Genomic DNA, 16,488 nt, shown 5'->3' with positions numbered 1-16,488 from the left:
TATACACTCCAGGTGTATATTTCACACACAATATACATTCCTTGAGTATATTTCACCCCCACTATACACTCCAGGTGTATATTTCACACACAATGGTTATAGATGGGTTTATTCACACTAATAGCTATTGTGCAGTCCATACGGGGAAGGGGTTCCATTCGTAATAGAACCCATTAGTTGCTCCGTTTAGACAGCAAATACGTCGCTCGTTTTCTGTGTTCAAATTTGCAGTGCAAAATATTAGTTGATTAAGAGTGAATGCCTAGGCGTACCTTTGGTCCGTACCTTTGGTCCACGGTGGAGCTGCGCTTTCCGTACAACATATTGTTATCTGCGCACTCAGCCCTAAACAAGTAGAGTTAACAGGCTGCCACTAAGGCTAGCTAAGAGGTATATCGTGCCTGCACCCTCTCTAAGTGGCCCCGAGATCGATCGCAAGCATTTTTGCTGGCAGACTCAAGCAGCTGTGAGGTACGGCTTTGTGGGCGTACCAGCTGAGTGCTGATTATACAGCTGAGAGGATACAATACAGCTGAGAGGATACAATACAGCTGAGAGGATACAATACAGCTGAGAGGATACAATAAGCTGTATTCGTTGAAATGAAGATGGAGATAGTTATTCATTTCAGCGGTTTCGTAATGCACTTGAATTTCGATGATATAGGCAGCAGGGTTCAAATTGTGGTGAAGGGAAGTATTAGGGGGAAAGCGCCAAGCTATTACGACTATATAGCACTGGGAAGGGGTCAGGATAAGGATTTGGGATGGGACGGGGGAAAGGAATGGTGCCCAACAACTTGTGGAGGGTTGGGGATTGAACGCCGACCTGCATGAAGCGAGACCGTCGTTCTACCGTCCAGCCCAAGTGAACCTCAAATCGTAGGGGATTTAGTTGGATTTTAGAGCGGTTTTGGGTAAATGAGGAAGGGAATGAGAATAGTGTAGGAACAGATGTATTTGATTTGATAATAGTTATGTAGGAATTTATATTTCTTTTTTCTTTGTATTTCAAAGAAATTGTATTTCTTTTTTTACATTTAAGGTAGTGTAGGAAAAGATGTATGTTGTATTAATAGCAGTTTAGGAACTTGTGTGTTTGTGTATTTGTTATATTGAAGCATAGACATAATTCTTAATGCAAGGTTCAGTTTACACGCTCTAATATAACGATTGGGCAGTTTTATCTATTAACTAGTGAATATGTGCTTGTGTATGACCTCATATATGTCTACATAGAATTGCTTCCCCTTCACATTGACGGGTATGCCGTTTTCTATCCGCAAAGTTGTAGTTTTTGAGAGATATATTGTTATATATCAATTGATATATAACAATATATCAATTGTTATATATGAGATATATTGTTATAATATATCTTGAGTTGTTACATTCTTGTACAGCCACTAGTACGCGTAGCGTTCCGGGCAGGTCCCTGGAATACGATCCCCGCCGCGACGAATCGTTGTTACAACCAAGTACACATTTTACTGTTGCGTTAAACAGAGGCTACAGTTAAGGATTTGCGCCCAGTAAATCCTCCCCGGCCAGGATACGAACCCATGACAAAGCGCTCGCGGAACGCCAGGCTTACCACTACACCACGGAGACTGAAGTTTGATCGCGTATATAACTTATATTTTAGAACGATGATAAAGTTAATACCAGGAAATAGACACTTTTCTTATGGAAAGATTAAAATAAGTTTAGATTAAAACAAAGTTTGAAAGCAGGGATGTTGTTGAAATACATTACCGGGTAATATGACAGACGTGTGTGATCGCTGGATTGTTTCAAGCGTAGGTTAAACATATATATATACACGACTGAGTTTGGATGGAAATCAATAGGAGTTGCTTCGTTTGGGTCAATAAGGCCTTCTGCATTTATCATTTATTCTTATGTTGTTATTCATCATAAATTGTTAAGATCTCTTACCACTTAAAATTGGGAATAATTTCTGCTGAAATATTTCTCATATAGTTTCGGTTCCTTTTTGGTTAATTTATATATTTGTTTATGTAGCTATATTGGCCTATTCTGGTGTAATTTGGCTAGTGATTAGTTAATTAATTTCCATATAATAATTTGCTCTCTGTATTTGTCAGTTTCAATTTTTTTTTACATTGCTGTATCATTTTAATGGTGTTTTACGTAAGCCTAAAACACATTAAAACATCTACTGTATTATAGCCATCTCTATGACCCTTATTAATACCATTATTTTTGTTTTGTTTATGCTGGCTCGTACATTTAATTCCCCCCCCCCCATTTCCCCCCGCTCTTCCCTTCTTGTCTTGTGCCCTTTCACTCCCCTCTCTCACAAATTCTACTCCCCCCCCTTACCCTGCTTCACCCCCTCCCCCTTACCCTGCTTCACCCCTCCCCCTTACCCTGCTTCACCCCTCCCCCTTACCCTGCTTCACCCCCCTCCCCCTTACCCTGCTTCACACCTCTCCCTTACCCTGCTTCACCCCCTCCCCCTTACCCTGCTTCACACCTCTCCCTTACCCTGCTTCACCCCCTCCCCCTTACCCTGCTTCACCCCCCTCCCCCTTACCCTGCTTCACACCTCTCCCCTCCCAAACACCCCCTCCCCCCCCTCGCGTCTTCTCCCTGTGCATGTCCTCACTGACGCATTAATCCCTGCTTAGGTTCTAAGGCATTAGTCACGGGATCCAGTCCTCTCCAGCCACTTACGAGAGGTGCCGGACTCTCCACCCTCGGCCCCAACAGAGTGGCACTCGCTTACTTGCCGGCCGCCCTGAGCCACTTAAAGTCTCACTACCTCAGTCGATTCTCCTTTCATAATTCACTTGTTTACCCGTCCCAGCTCCCGTGCCCCCGGGGTCTTCTCTCTCTACTAGTCTACCTCACTCCTCACTCCCCTGGCACCTACCTCACTCCTCACCCCTCCCCCCTAGCACCTACCTCTCTCCTCACTCCTCCCCTGGCACCTACCTCACTCCTCACCCCTCCCCCTGGCACCTACCTCTCTCCCCTGGCACCTACCTCACACCTCACCTCCCCCCCCCTAGCACCTACCTCTCTCCTCACTCCTCCCCCTGGCACCTACCTCTCTCCTCACTCCCATGGCACCTACCTCTTTCCTCACCCCTGGCACACAGCCCTTATTAGCCTCCCTCTCTCCCTATATCGCATACAATCCCCCTTTACCCACCCACCTTCCCTACAACCTTCCCTACCTTCCTCCCCCCCCTTATCCCACCAACCCCCTTACTCCCTCTCCCCCTCTACCCCCTCCCTAAATACCTCCACTATAATATCATGACCGGACGCACGCATACCCCCCCTCCCCTCTTCATAGTCGCCAGTATAGACACTGGAAGTTAGAAGCCATTTGTTTCCTAACTTTTATAGCAAATATCTACGGAGAAGACGGAGAAAGAATGAATTTTTTCTCTCTTTCAACACCTACGTGAAAGGCTCGCAGCGATGCAAACTTTTAGAGCAAGAGTCATCAAGGTTTACAGCGCTGCAAAGGTGGTGACAGCTCTATAGAGCTCAACGTTACCTTGGTCAGGTAATATCACGAAGAGGTCACCAGGTCAGAGTCACTCACCTGTACTTCGAAGCCTCTAAGAATATCAATATTGGACTTCGAAGCCTCTAAGGATATCAATATTGGACTTCGAAGCCTCTAAGAATATCAATGTCGGACTTCGAAGACTAAGAATATTAATGTCAGACTTCGAAGCCTCTAAGAATGTCAATGTCGGACTTCGAAGCCTCTAATAATATCAATATTGGACTTCGAAGCCTCTAATAATATCAATATTGGACTTCGAAGCCTCTAAGAATATCAATGTCGGACTTCGAAGACTAAGAATATTAATGTCGGACTTCGAAGCCTCTAAGAATAACAATGTCGGACTTCGAAGCCTCTAAGAATAATAATGTCGGACTTCGAAGCCTCTAATAATATCAATATTGGACTTCGAAGCCTCTAAGAATATCAATGTCGAACTTCGAAGCCTCTAAGAATATCAATGTCAACCAAAAAAGAAAAGATAGCGATCTATATAGCACAGTGGTCTACGTCCTTGGCTGACAACCGAGAGACCCGTTCCCAAGGCAGGACAGGAAACGACAGTGCACGTTTGCTTCCACCTGATGCTTCTGCTCACCTAGCGGTAAAATAGATTCCGCGGAGTTAGGCAACTGTTGTGGGGTGCATTTTGGAAAAGGTCAGTTGTTGGCCAAGGCCCAATTTGCCTTGCGAGGGGGGAAGGGGGGGGGGTTCTCTGAGCCCCTGACTAGGGGAGGGGGTGTCGCGTCGGTAAGACAATGTTCAGTCTACCTGTCCCCGACAACGGAAATTCTGCCTGTATCTTTTCATGGTAGCTTTATCAGTAGATTTAATGTGTACTTGTATCTATATTTCCCCCAACAGTTTAAACTATATATATCTACTTGTGTCGCCTTATCTCTCGTATAAGGAAGATTTGACCGTATATTATATATATATATATATATATATATATATATATATATATATATATATATATATATATATATATATATATTGTAATTTATTATTTACCTTCTATAGGAACCTTGACCGTGTACTGGTCAAGGTTACATGGTATTCATGGCCGGTATTCTTGAATACCGGTCAAGAATACAGTATTCTTGACCGTATTCTAGTCAAGAATACAAACCCATACACGTGTGTCTGGATCTTACAGTTAAGTCGCTCGAATGTCGTAAATTCATCAAAATCTCGTATATAAGCGCCGAGAAAGAGACATATGTATACATTTCTTCAAGTAATGACACATAGGGTGTGTCATGTGTCATGTGTCATGTGTCAAGCCTTGTGAAGGCACCAATACTAAATAATTTAAGTATAAAAATATGCGTTTTCTTCATAGAGTATAAGGAAAAGTATAATAAATATGTCCCCCCCTAAAAAACATGACATTTAAGGCGGTAAGACTTTAGAGTGGGTGACTACGTTAGTTCAAAGCCCAGCAGGCAGACCAACAAATGGATTTGTTTAAACAAATTACCAAATATAAGCTGACCTGTATGTAACAGGTCAGATTATATTTGGTAATTTCCACCATAATTAATATGCTTACGTGTCCTGAATATTTTACAATTTTATATATAAAAACAACATTAAAACATGTAGAGTTCCACTTGTTTTACGACGTTCTCTTGAGGTTATCTTGAGATGATTTCGGGGCTTTTAGTGTCCCCGCGGCCCGGTCCTCGACCAGGCCTCCACCCCCAGGAAGCAGCCCGTGACAGCTGGCTAACACCCAGGTACCTATTTTACTGCTAGGTAACAGGGGCATAGGGTGAAAGAAACTCTGCCCATTGTTTCTCGCCGGTGCCTGGGATCGAACCCAGGACCACAGGATCATAAGTCCAGTGTGCTGTCCGCTCGGCCGACCGGCTCCCGGAGAAAGCTCCCGTTCTATCTAAAAAGTTTACATTTAATTTGTATTCTCTAATTCTAAACCCAAAACTCGGATTTAACATTAAATTTATACCTGTAAGTTTACATAAGAGATAGTTTTTTCGTAATGTTCCCGCCAGATTCGTCGTTTCTGGGATAAGATTCACGAAGCAGTTACGCAAGTACTTACGAACGTGTTCATCTTTCTTCAATCTTTGACGGCTTTGGTTACCTTTATTAAACAGTTTACATGCATGAAGTCTTCCCAATCAACTGTTGTTATTGTTATAAACAGCCTTCTGGTGCTTCGGAGCTAATTCATTGTTTAATAATTGTAAACAAAGCCGTCAAAGATTGATAAAAGATGTACAGGTTCGTAAGTGCTTGCGTAACTGCTTCGTGAATCTGGCCCCTGGTCGCTAGAGGAAGGAGGTCAACAGTCGGTAATGACTGTGCTATGTACGAACTTCTTAATGACTCGTCCGGTACTCGTTCATGCAGTTCAAACGAGCCAAGCGTTCGACCATATTAGTACAAACTTGAAATCTCCATTTATGGGATATTCCCGTGTATGCCTCGATCATAGGAGTAACAAAATAAAAAATTAAACAGCACAGAATTGGCCTATACGATGCAGCTTTTGTCTACAATCACCCAAACTCATTCAACTTACGCTTGGAACAACCCCGACAATCCGTGTATTTTCCCCCGTGTGTATCAGGCAAGCTTTCCATGTACATTAATTGTTGACCAGACCACACACTAGAAGGTGAAGGGACGACGACGACGTTTCGGTCCGTCCTGGACCATTCTCAAGTCGATTTCCATGTACACTTTCTGTTTGTTTTTCGTATATATATTTTTGCTTTTTGTGTGTGTGTTTGTGTATGATTTACTGTACGCTTTCCTGTGTTGTGGATGACGTGACTTGGCAATTGGCAGTGCGTGTTTGTGTTGGGTGTGAGCCGCAGTTAAAAATGTTTGGTGCCACTCTCACACACCTGGGTACCTCACCACCCAACCCTCACACACCTGTCACACCTGGTCTACCTCACCCCCCACTCTCACACACCTGGGTACCTCACTACCCCCCTCACACACCTGTCACACCTGGACTATCTCACCCCCTACTCTCACACACCTGGCTACCTCACTACCACCCCCTCACACACCTGGACTACCTCACCCCCCCCACTCTCACACACCTGGCTACCTCACTACCACCCCCTCACACACCTGGACTACCTCACCCCCCACTCTCACACACCTGGGTACCTCACTACCCCCCTCACACACCTGTCACACCTGGACTACCTCACCCCCTACTCTCACACACCTGGGTACCTCACTACCACCCCCTCACACACCTGTCACACCTGGACTACCTCAACCCCCCCACTCTCACACACCTGGCTACCTCACTACCACCCCCTCACACACCTGTCACACCTGGACTACCTCACCCTCACTCTCACACACCTGGGTACCTCACCACCCCCTCACACACCTGGGTACCTCACCACCCCCTCACACACCTGGGTACCTCACCACCCCCTCACACACCTGGGTACCTCACCACCCCCTCACACACCTGGGTACCTCACCACCCCCCCCCTCACACACCTGTCACACCTGGACTACCTCACCCCTCACTCTCACACACCTGTCACACTAGTACCTTGTGTGATACACTAGTATTCAATCGACTTGAGAATGGTCCAGGACGGACCGAAACGTCGTCGTCCCTTCACTTTCTAGTGTGTGGTCTGGTCATCACACACTAATACCTTCCTTATGCGTTCTATTAGCTTGTAAGTAATGATGTTAACCCCCCCCCCCCCCCCAACTACCATTTCTGCCTGATCCCATTACACGAGTGTCGGTGTCTCGAATCTCTACAGAAATTTATTTAGACATTCCGGACTCACTTACGAGATGCTGTCGCACTCCAGGACCCAAAGAGACGAATCTATCCCCATCTACCCTCTTCCTTTCCATCCCATTTGACTTCTTCACTTGTCTGTAGCCCCTCACTGTATAGCCCCTATGCTGTAACCCACACTGTAGCCCCCTTACGTTGTAATTCCTTCACTGTAGCTGGATGGTGTTTGCCTCAATCAACACCACTTCCGTGTTGCGTCGCCCCATACCTTTGGTCACGTCCTTATGTGCATTTATTTCTCTGCTGGCCTGACTCTCTCTCTCTCTCTCTCTCTCTCTCTCTCTCTCTCTCTCTCTCTCTCTCTCTCTCTCTCTCTCTCTCTCTTTCTCTCTTTCGCTCTTTCTCTCTCTCTCTCTCTCTCTCTCTCTCTCTCTCTCTCTCTCTCTCTCTCTCTCTCTCTCTCTCTCTCTCTCTCTCTCTCTCTCTTTCTCTCTTTCGCTCTTTCTCTCTCTCTCTCTCTCTCTCTCTCTCTCTCTCTCTCTCTCTCTCTCTCTCTCTCTCTCTCTCTACCCTCCCTTCCCCCTCTCCGTCACTCCTCAGTACTGCAGAAAGTCGATACTATGACGTCATGGTATCGGTAAACGCCCAGTTTTTTTCTTATCTGCCTCGTACAGCGCTCCGAAATATTAATTTCCAATCCCAGGACGCTCGTCCGTCACATCCGGGCGGCCATTAACACAAAAATTCCTATATCCCGTTTTTTATCAATGCGGCTGCCAAAGAAAACTCAAATTACAACAGTAAACTTAATTAAATTATATTTTCTTGAATTTAATGAGGACGACGTCGTTAGATCTCTGTTGAGTAATATCGAGATGATTGGCTGAAGATAAGCGGGGGTTTATAAGTGTGGCTGGTGGTGGTAGCTTAAGTGCTTCGTGGCATGCTACCCTTCACCTCACTCGCGTTGAGGTCACGTCTAGTGGTGTTGGACGACATGCTCGTCCTCCTAAAGGTTTCCCAACGTCAAGAAAACGGACAATTTAAAGTAGTCTCTCCTAACCTAACAGAGGAACCAAAACAGAAAACGGGACAGTACGTCACTTTCGCCAGCCGCTTCCATTGTCTAGTTTGACGATTTTTGGCCTCATGTAACGCATACGAGCGAAATACGACGTTCTTTGTAGGAGGACAGGTTGACTGAGGGCACGGTGACGTCAGGGTACAGTTTTTATTATTATTATTATTATTATTATTATTATTATTATTTTCTACCACAGACGTGGCCACACATTTACAATGCTAACCAGCATATATACATTTTCTTCTGTCCTCCATGGACAGGGTTAGAGATGTGTTAAACATATAGTTCAAGGGTTTATTGAACAATCAGCCACAGAAGGTGATTCGGTGCTTTTAAAATGCTAAGCTAACGTACATACGTAAATACAGGTACAGTGGTAGGAGGATACGGTGAAGAGAGGATACGATGCATAATAACCCCTTTCCTAAGCGCTTGTGTACTGTGTACTGTGGACTCCAGATTGATCGATGAAGATTAAGCCATCCAAAAGGTGGCACGGGCATGAATAGCCCGTAAGTGGTGGCCCTTTTGAGCCTTTACCAGTATCGAGAGCTGATACTGGAGATCTGTGGAGGTGCGACTGCACCCTGCGTGACGGGAGATGTCTCCCGTCGGACTCCAGAGGCTCGGAACTATTTACTTACCAGGACAAAAGGGCCACTGTTGTTCGCATCACAGTCGAGCTACTTCTCAGTACAGTTCATACTTCACCAAGCCGAGTAACCGAACAAATTTTCTTTCCCATTTTCTCCAGTTTTTTCCCCAACCATTCATGAAGAACGGTCTTCATGGCTGTTTTCCCTTGACACCTTTTGTTCTTGTTTCTTAGAAGAACCGACTGCGGTGCATATCTCTTCACTTCCAGCTGATCATGTTGATCACACTTGAGAATGGTCCAAAACGGACCGAAACGTCGTCGTCCCTTCACTTACTAGTGTGTGATTTAGTCAACATATTTCAGCCACGTTATAGTGACTCCTCGTCTGCATGGTCATCCAGTTCTACCAGTGTTATGACCTTTTAATATTATTGGAGAGGACAAAATTGCTCAAAGATAATTTTGTCTTTGTCTATTTGTCTCTTCTATTTTGTCCAAATAGAGGAGTGTACCGCGCGCCTGTGAGGAACGTGGGACTATTCACAGGACTGGGGTTAGGTGGGGTTCAGTATTCTACTGATTCTTCAATTACTGGTGAGAAAGGCCTGAGGATTCTCTAGATTGGTCCGGTCGTCAGTGGTGGTGGTGTGGTGTGGGATGGGATTGTGTAGTGGGGGTGGGGTGGGGGGGAAGAGAGAGAGAGAGAGAGAGAGAGAGAGAGAGAGAGAGAGAGAGAGAGAGAGAGATTCACCCCTGACCTACTCCAGCCCCGTCGACCCGCCTTATCTTCAAAACGCGAAGCAACACGGTCACGAAACGTCTTCTTCTTCTTGTCATTGTTTGGTCCCCCCGAGGCAGCCAGAACATTACCACCAGAACACTTTCGTACCAGACCTCATATCATAAAGATACGAGGTCGCAACTCAATGATGACTCAACCGTGACTACTTGCCATGGGCCCCCATACATACTCCTCTCTCATACATACAAATAAATATGTAAATCTTAAAAATAAACATAGATTTTCTTCGACTGTTTTGTGGAACGTCATTTAGTTAATAATTTGTCTTATATAACTAATGAATCATGTTGCATTTTTGTGAAAGATTTTTATATTCTATTACGAGTGCTGTATAGTTGTAATTTATTTATTTATTTATTTATTTATTTATTTATTTATTTATACACAAGAAGGTACATTGGGTTTGTGAGAATACATAGCATAGTATTTTCAATCTTGTAAAGCCACTAGTACGCGCAGCGTTTCGGGCAGCTAATGGCTTTGCGCTTTATCCTGACGCGCAGCGTTTCGGACAGGTAGTGGCTTTGCGCTTTATGCTGATAGTTCCCCTTCCTTTATATTTTACTAGGCCTAGGCTTTAGAGAGAAATGGGCCAGCCACAACAGTCAAATCATCTAGCAAATGAGGAAGATACAAATGTTATTCGAAATGTTATCTGTTCTTTACTATAGAAAAATAACAATGGGTAGTTAATAGGATGCTAAATATAACACAAAAGAGAACAAGATATAAAATTGTATATAGGTTTACACCCAGGAAAGACCTGGGTAAATACTGGTTTGGAAATATGGGGGTTGATTTGTGATACAGATTATCGAGTAACACAAACAGATGTTGGATCCCCTGCATTGTTTCAAGCGAAGGTCAGACATATCTGAGTTAATGTGGAAGTCAATGAGAATTACCTTTTGTCGCTTCCTCTATTTTTATGTATCTACAGCTGATCAAATTTGTAAAAAGTGAACATAGTAAGAACATAAGAACAAACGGAAGCTGCAGAAATCTTTACAAGTATTTTAATCTCTTCATAAAAGAACGGGGCCTCGTAGCCTGGTGGATAGCGCGCAGGGCTCGTAATTCTGTGGCGCGGGTTCGATTCCCGCACGAGGCAGAAACAAATGGGCAAAGTTTCTTTCACGCTGAATTCCCCTGTTACCTAGCAGTAAATAGGTACCTGGGAGTTAGTCAGCTGTCACGGGCTGCTTCCTGGGGGTGGAGGCCTGGTCGAGGACCGGGCCGCGGGGACACTAAAGCCCCGAAATCATCTCAAGATAACCTCAAGATAAGGTTCTAATGCCTGAGATTACTTAATTGTCCTTCTTTCAACATGTTCAAGTGAACTTATGTCCGCTCTTAAGTAGGTGACCAACAGTGAACTGCGTGATCTAAGTTCGGCCTTGAAGGTGCATGTAAAGCTAAAGAACAACGTTGGATACATTAATCTGATGTTGGGCCTAAGGCATATCAACCTCTGGAGGGTTATTAATTAATTTTAAGGCCACCACAATAGCCTTACTGATCAACCAGCAAGTATACTTTAGCTTTGAAGATACTCCAGGACCAAAGTATACTCTGTATATTCACAGAGGGGGGGAATGCACATCTTTTATATATACACATGACTCTCAGTATCCTATTGTCATTATTAAATATATACATTGATTTATACATATTTTTGGGGGCTCAAGATCACGATTAATCATAACTAATCATAACGACTAATCAGGCTTTTTTTCCACATTCAGACCCAATAATTTCAACACTGTCCAGCCAATATGTTTTTACTATGATTACTCTAACCGTTAACTAAGCTTATAAACCGGTTATAATAATAATAATAGTTATCTAAATTGTCTTGTAGGAATTCTGAGTTTCCTTCCGAGAAGACCTGACATGAACACCAGCTGATCCATTCATGATCAAAAACACGACAATAATAGCTGATTCACCCGTAAACAAACGCGAAAGCAAAAACAGCCGACTCATTCATAAACACCATAGTAACAGAAGAAGCGCCATTGATAAAGTCAATAGTAACAACAACAGATCCATTCGTAAACAACACGATAACAAACCGCTTACCCATTCATAATCAAACTACTACATGAACACACACACACACAGCGAGTGACTCACTGGTCTGATTCATTGGTCCATTCACTAACTGTTGCCCCCTCTTTGCTTTCCAGGAGCGGGGCGAGCCTAGGAGACCAGAACGCCAGCTCCACTACCAACCTCATCAGCGGCTGGAAGGATAAGGACAAGCGCCGTCAGCCAGTGTTCCAGAGGGACTGGTATGACGTCCATACCTGAGTCCCACTCTCGCGAGCCCTAACTTCTGGAACTACACACTTATAATCACCCATTAGAAGAGCAGCCTGTCAATAGAATGTCTCGCGAAATATACGTCTGGTATCGCCCATTCAAAGATCAAATTCTGTCATTGGAACCGCTTATCAATGGCGTCATCCACTGCAAGACCATTGATAGGCAACCTCCCACTGGCTAGAAAAGGTCCACCAGGACCTACGCCAAGGATACCCTGGAGTACCCAGTGGGAACACACCGAAAACGCTCATTCAAAATGCTACTTAAACTACCAAATAAGGAGCCCGGAACAAACACTCCACTACATTAATCACTCGCGGAGGCCACTGATCTGATGTTCCATCAGCCGTGTCGCTCAGTCAGGGGGTATCCCCAAGATCATCTTCGCCAGACTCCGTTCTTGCTATAGTGTTGACACACATTCTCGTACCTGTCTACAAGGGAGAATAAGTAACGGAGTGCAATAAACAAAGCCTTAATCTTTACGTCAGCAAGTCAGACACAGGTGGTCCTAACAGGTGCGTTCAACAGGAGCATAGCAAGTAAAGCTATGGACAATACACAAACCTGGAGTGACTGAAAGGGGCCGTTAACAGAGCTAGCAGATGAAGCCAACGGAAGAGCCCGTCATGATGAAGTGCAGCTGTCGGAGGCGAACAATCATCCCCTTAATCAACAGACTAAGCATGTCTACTGTGCCAGGCAGCAAGTCACGTGAAGCGACAAGCATCTACTGTCCCAGGCACGAAGTCACGTGAATCAACGCGTAATCAGCACGCAATCAACAGACTAATCACGTTGATTACTAAGCAAGTTGAGACTTCCCCCTTCGCGCAAGAGCCTTCTTGCCTCCCTCAAGAAATACAGAACCAAGTCTCTCAGAGGTACCATGATACACAGACATTAAGACGAAACCAACACCCAATACCTGAAAACATCAAGATGCCTCGTAAACGTTCTTTCCTTTCTCAAGTCTGAACGTTAGACTATTAGAAACGAGGTTACGTGAGGGAGAGCGTCTAGAGAAACGCCCTGACCTGGTCTTGCAACATGCCATGCCAATACCACTCGAACTCCAATATGCCCAGACACGACACTGCGCCACGGAGAAAGACACACCCATCATTAAGTCGAAATGAATTGCATTCGTCTATTGAAGAACTGGGAGACACTCGGTTCCAATGCAGGAGAGAGAGTTTGCATTCGTCTATTGAAGAACTGAGAGACACTCGGTCCCAATGCAGGAGAGAGAGAGTTTGCATTCGTCTATTGAAGAACTGGGAGGCACTCGGTCCCAATGCAGGAGAGAGAGTTTGCATTCGTCTATTGAAGAACTGAGAGACACTCGGTTCCAATGCAGGAGAGTTTGCATTCGTCTATTGAAGAACTGAGAGACACTCGGTTCCAATGCAGGAGAGAGAGTTTGCATTCGTCTATTGAAGAACTGGGAGGCACTCGGTCCCAATGCAGGAGAGAGAGTTTGCATTCTACTGCTATCAGAAGGTGAGGAATTTTAACACATTTAGGTACGTGTGAATTTGTGCAGATGCCCTAGACTATATGAAGGCTAGTACAGTGTGTCACAAAAACTAGCTACGTGATGCTGAAAATCCCCATCACACAGGATGGTTAGTCATACAGAGGCATGTGATAAGTAGTCTACATTGGCAAGAGGAATTACGCAGACACCCCAAGTAGCCTACGACTTGGAAATATGGTCGTTGGAATTTCTTCGCTGTGATCTCGATTGCCAAAAAGAAGCAATATATAAGGAAAAGCAGTCTACATGAAGAGTCACTCGTGTGAAGGACAGACAGCAAAACAACACCCTTAGGAAGAAACACTAGTCAAGAAACACCTCAAGAAAGACAAAAATGTTTCTGAAGGAACACCTGAAGACTCCACACAACATGTTAGGTTAAAAAAAAAAAAATCAGTTAAAGACAAAAAATGGGAAGCAGAACACCCTCCCTGCCCTGCTTAGGGCGTCAGGGTTTAAGGGAGACCAAGAAAGGATTAAAAGGGAGTGGGCAGAGAGACCCGTGATCAAGATAACTGTGCCATCACGGACAGGGCACGTCTCTAGTGGGATAAGAAGCAATTAAGAGGAGGGAAAAAGGTGTTGCAGGTGAAAATTAGCCAATCTTTTCTTGCGGTAGAAAACGGGAGAAGTGTGATGGGCCGACTGATGACGTCACACAAGATGCCAAATGTACTTTGTAATATCGTCTACTGTATTATTATTACTACAGTATTATTACAATTATCATTTTATTATTATCATTACACAAGTATCATACATTAAGTATTAATTTGATCACTGTGAATAGAACTACAATACGTAGGACGCTGTATAAACTAGCTATTTTCTAGGTCCCAAGGCACACATTGTGATATATAATTGTGATAAGCTGACTTATGAGTGTTTACATACATCTAATACAATCATAAAAGAACCGTATGTGCTTAAGAGCTATATAATTATTTATATAATTATATAGTGTAAAGCTTGTATGGTTCCCAAGCCTATGTTCAACTGTAAGTTACGACCCCTTTAGGTCGTAGTTGGACCGTCATACAACCATACCCCTGGTCGTTCACTACCAGGGGGGGGTTGACCCCCCTGGTAGTTCAGTACTATACCCAGTCTGCCAGCAATTGCTGGGGGTAGAGGTCAGGGTGCTAAGCTGCTAGGGGAATGGTTCTCTGGCGGCCCAGGTTCGAATCCTAGAGGGTTCATAGACTTTATAGTTTTTAAAGATTTTATATAATATATATATTTATTTATATTTTTATTTTTATTTATATATGTATATGTATAACCTCAATGCAACAAAAATGTTATTTATAAACCATTTCAAATGCAAAAGGGATCCCAAACAACTCGATTGTTTATATACCAACAGTTCCAATTGGTTATTAACATATACGCCGTAGCCTAACAAATACTCGTATATCTTTTCCCACATTTCTCGTACTTGCTAAAATACCTTGCCAACAAGTCCTTTAAGTAACATTACGGACAAAAACAGGAGATAAAGATAGACTTTTCTATATAAATCTTGGCCCGTGATATTGAGCCTATTGTCGATGTAAACAAGAGGTTCTACTCCCTTATTGGCTGTCTGTCGGTGTTGCCAACCTTCCCAACATTACTTTTTTTTATTTTTTAGAATGAATACGTGTTTGAATGCAAGTATTATTACAAAGTTTGAAGTCTAGTTGAGACACGGTGATTAGTACGGTGCGCGCAGTATTGTAACAACTAAGGTGACCTTGTGTGAGACAAATATGTATTTGAGAACTTTAGTGGAGTATGGCAGCTCTTGCTGGTCAGGACGTTGCCATATGTTGCAAGTAAACACCATTATTTTATCATGTTATGTCATCTAGTTTGGTAATATAGACATAATATGAGATGAAGAATTCAGTAGTAATTAAACCTGTTTATTTGACATAGTAATTAAATGTTAAAATATATATTTTTTAGTGGATAATGTTGAGGAGACTCTTGCCAGCATGACGTCACTGGTCGATTAACAGAGGTGCAATTGATCATGCAGAGTTGGACGCTGCTACAGGTGCTGGCGTCCCCCCCTCCCTCACGCCCCCACTACAACCCCCACCCTCATGCACCCCCCCGTCTAACGCCCCCACCCTCGTACACCCCCCCTCTCACGCCCCCACTACAACCCCTCTGCCCCCAGCACCACCTTCTCTTCACCCCACTTAAACAATACCTTTCTCACGCCCATACTTATGTCATGTCCCCTCTCATCTTCCCTCTCCCAAGCAGTTGGTGTTGTTGTTATAGATTCAGCTACTCGGAATTAGTTCCAAGTAGCACGGGCTATGGTTAGCCCGTAGCTTACCTGGCACAAGGAGCGGGGCAAGTAGCACGGGCTATGGTGAGCCCGTAGTGGACTTACCTGGCACAGGAGCGGTGCTGATGCAGAACCTCTCACATGACGTATCACATTAAACCGTGCCTCCCTCCCCCACCTCTCCTTCAAGGACACAACTCCAAACCACCACCCCCCTTCCCCCCCCCTCACGTCCTTTCACGTTTCCACCCCCCCAGCCCCAGGACACCCCCCCCCCTCTCACACACACGCACACACCAATATATATTCCATAAAAATAATTAGCGGCCATTACGACCCTATTGTTCCTGATGTTGGGTCATAGATAAATGCCATCTATTGTAGACGATGCAAAGCTGATGAGGATAGGGACAGAGGAGGATTGCAGGATACAACACGAGGATGTGAACAACTTGCAGCAATCCTCTAATAAATGGTTATTGGAATTCACTTCCAGCAAGTGCAATGTAATGAAAATGGGAGGAGGAAAATGAACATCAAAAG

At 44.2% G+C, this 16,488-nt stretch overlaps 2 protein-coding genes across 7 annotated transcripts in view; one reads left to right on the top strand and one right to left on the bottom strand.

Annotated features, from left to right (window-relative positions):
• LOC123746882 (protein tipE) overlaps positions 1-12,488 on the top strand; it is a 67,922-nt gene extending 55,434 nt beyond the window's left edge. The window contains exon 2 of the mRNA XM_045728733.2: positions 11,983-12,488. Within this exon, the coding sequence (XP_045584689.1) occupies positions 11,983-12,106 (124 nt within the window). The 3' untranslated portion in view covers positions 12,107-12,488. The remainder of the gene's footprint in view (positions 1-11,982) is intronic.
• The window catches only part of Sara (Smad anchor for receptor activation), a 161,450-nt gene that overhangs the window by 78,936 nt on the left and 66,026 nt on the right, over positions 1-16,488 (bottom strand). The gene's annotated exons all lie outside the window — the stretch shown is intronic.

This window comes from Procambarus clarkii, chromosome 93, assembly GCF_040958095.1.
Source record: "Procambarus clarkii isolate CNS0578487 chromosome 93, FALCON_Pclarkii_2.0, whole genome shotgun sequence".
NCBI classification, from domain to species: domain Eukaryota; kingdom Metazoa; phylum Arthropoda; class Malacostraca; order Decapoda; family Cambaridae; genus Procambarus; species Procambarus clarkii.
This window is presented reverse-complemented; position numbering and strand designations above follow the sequence as displayed.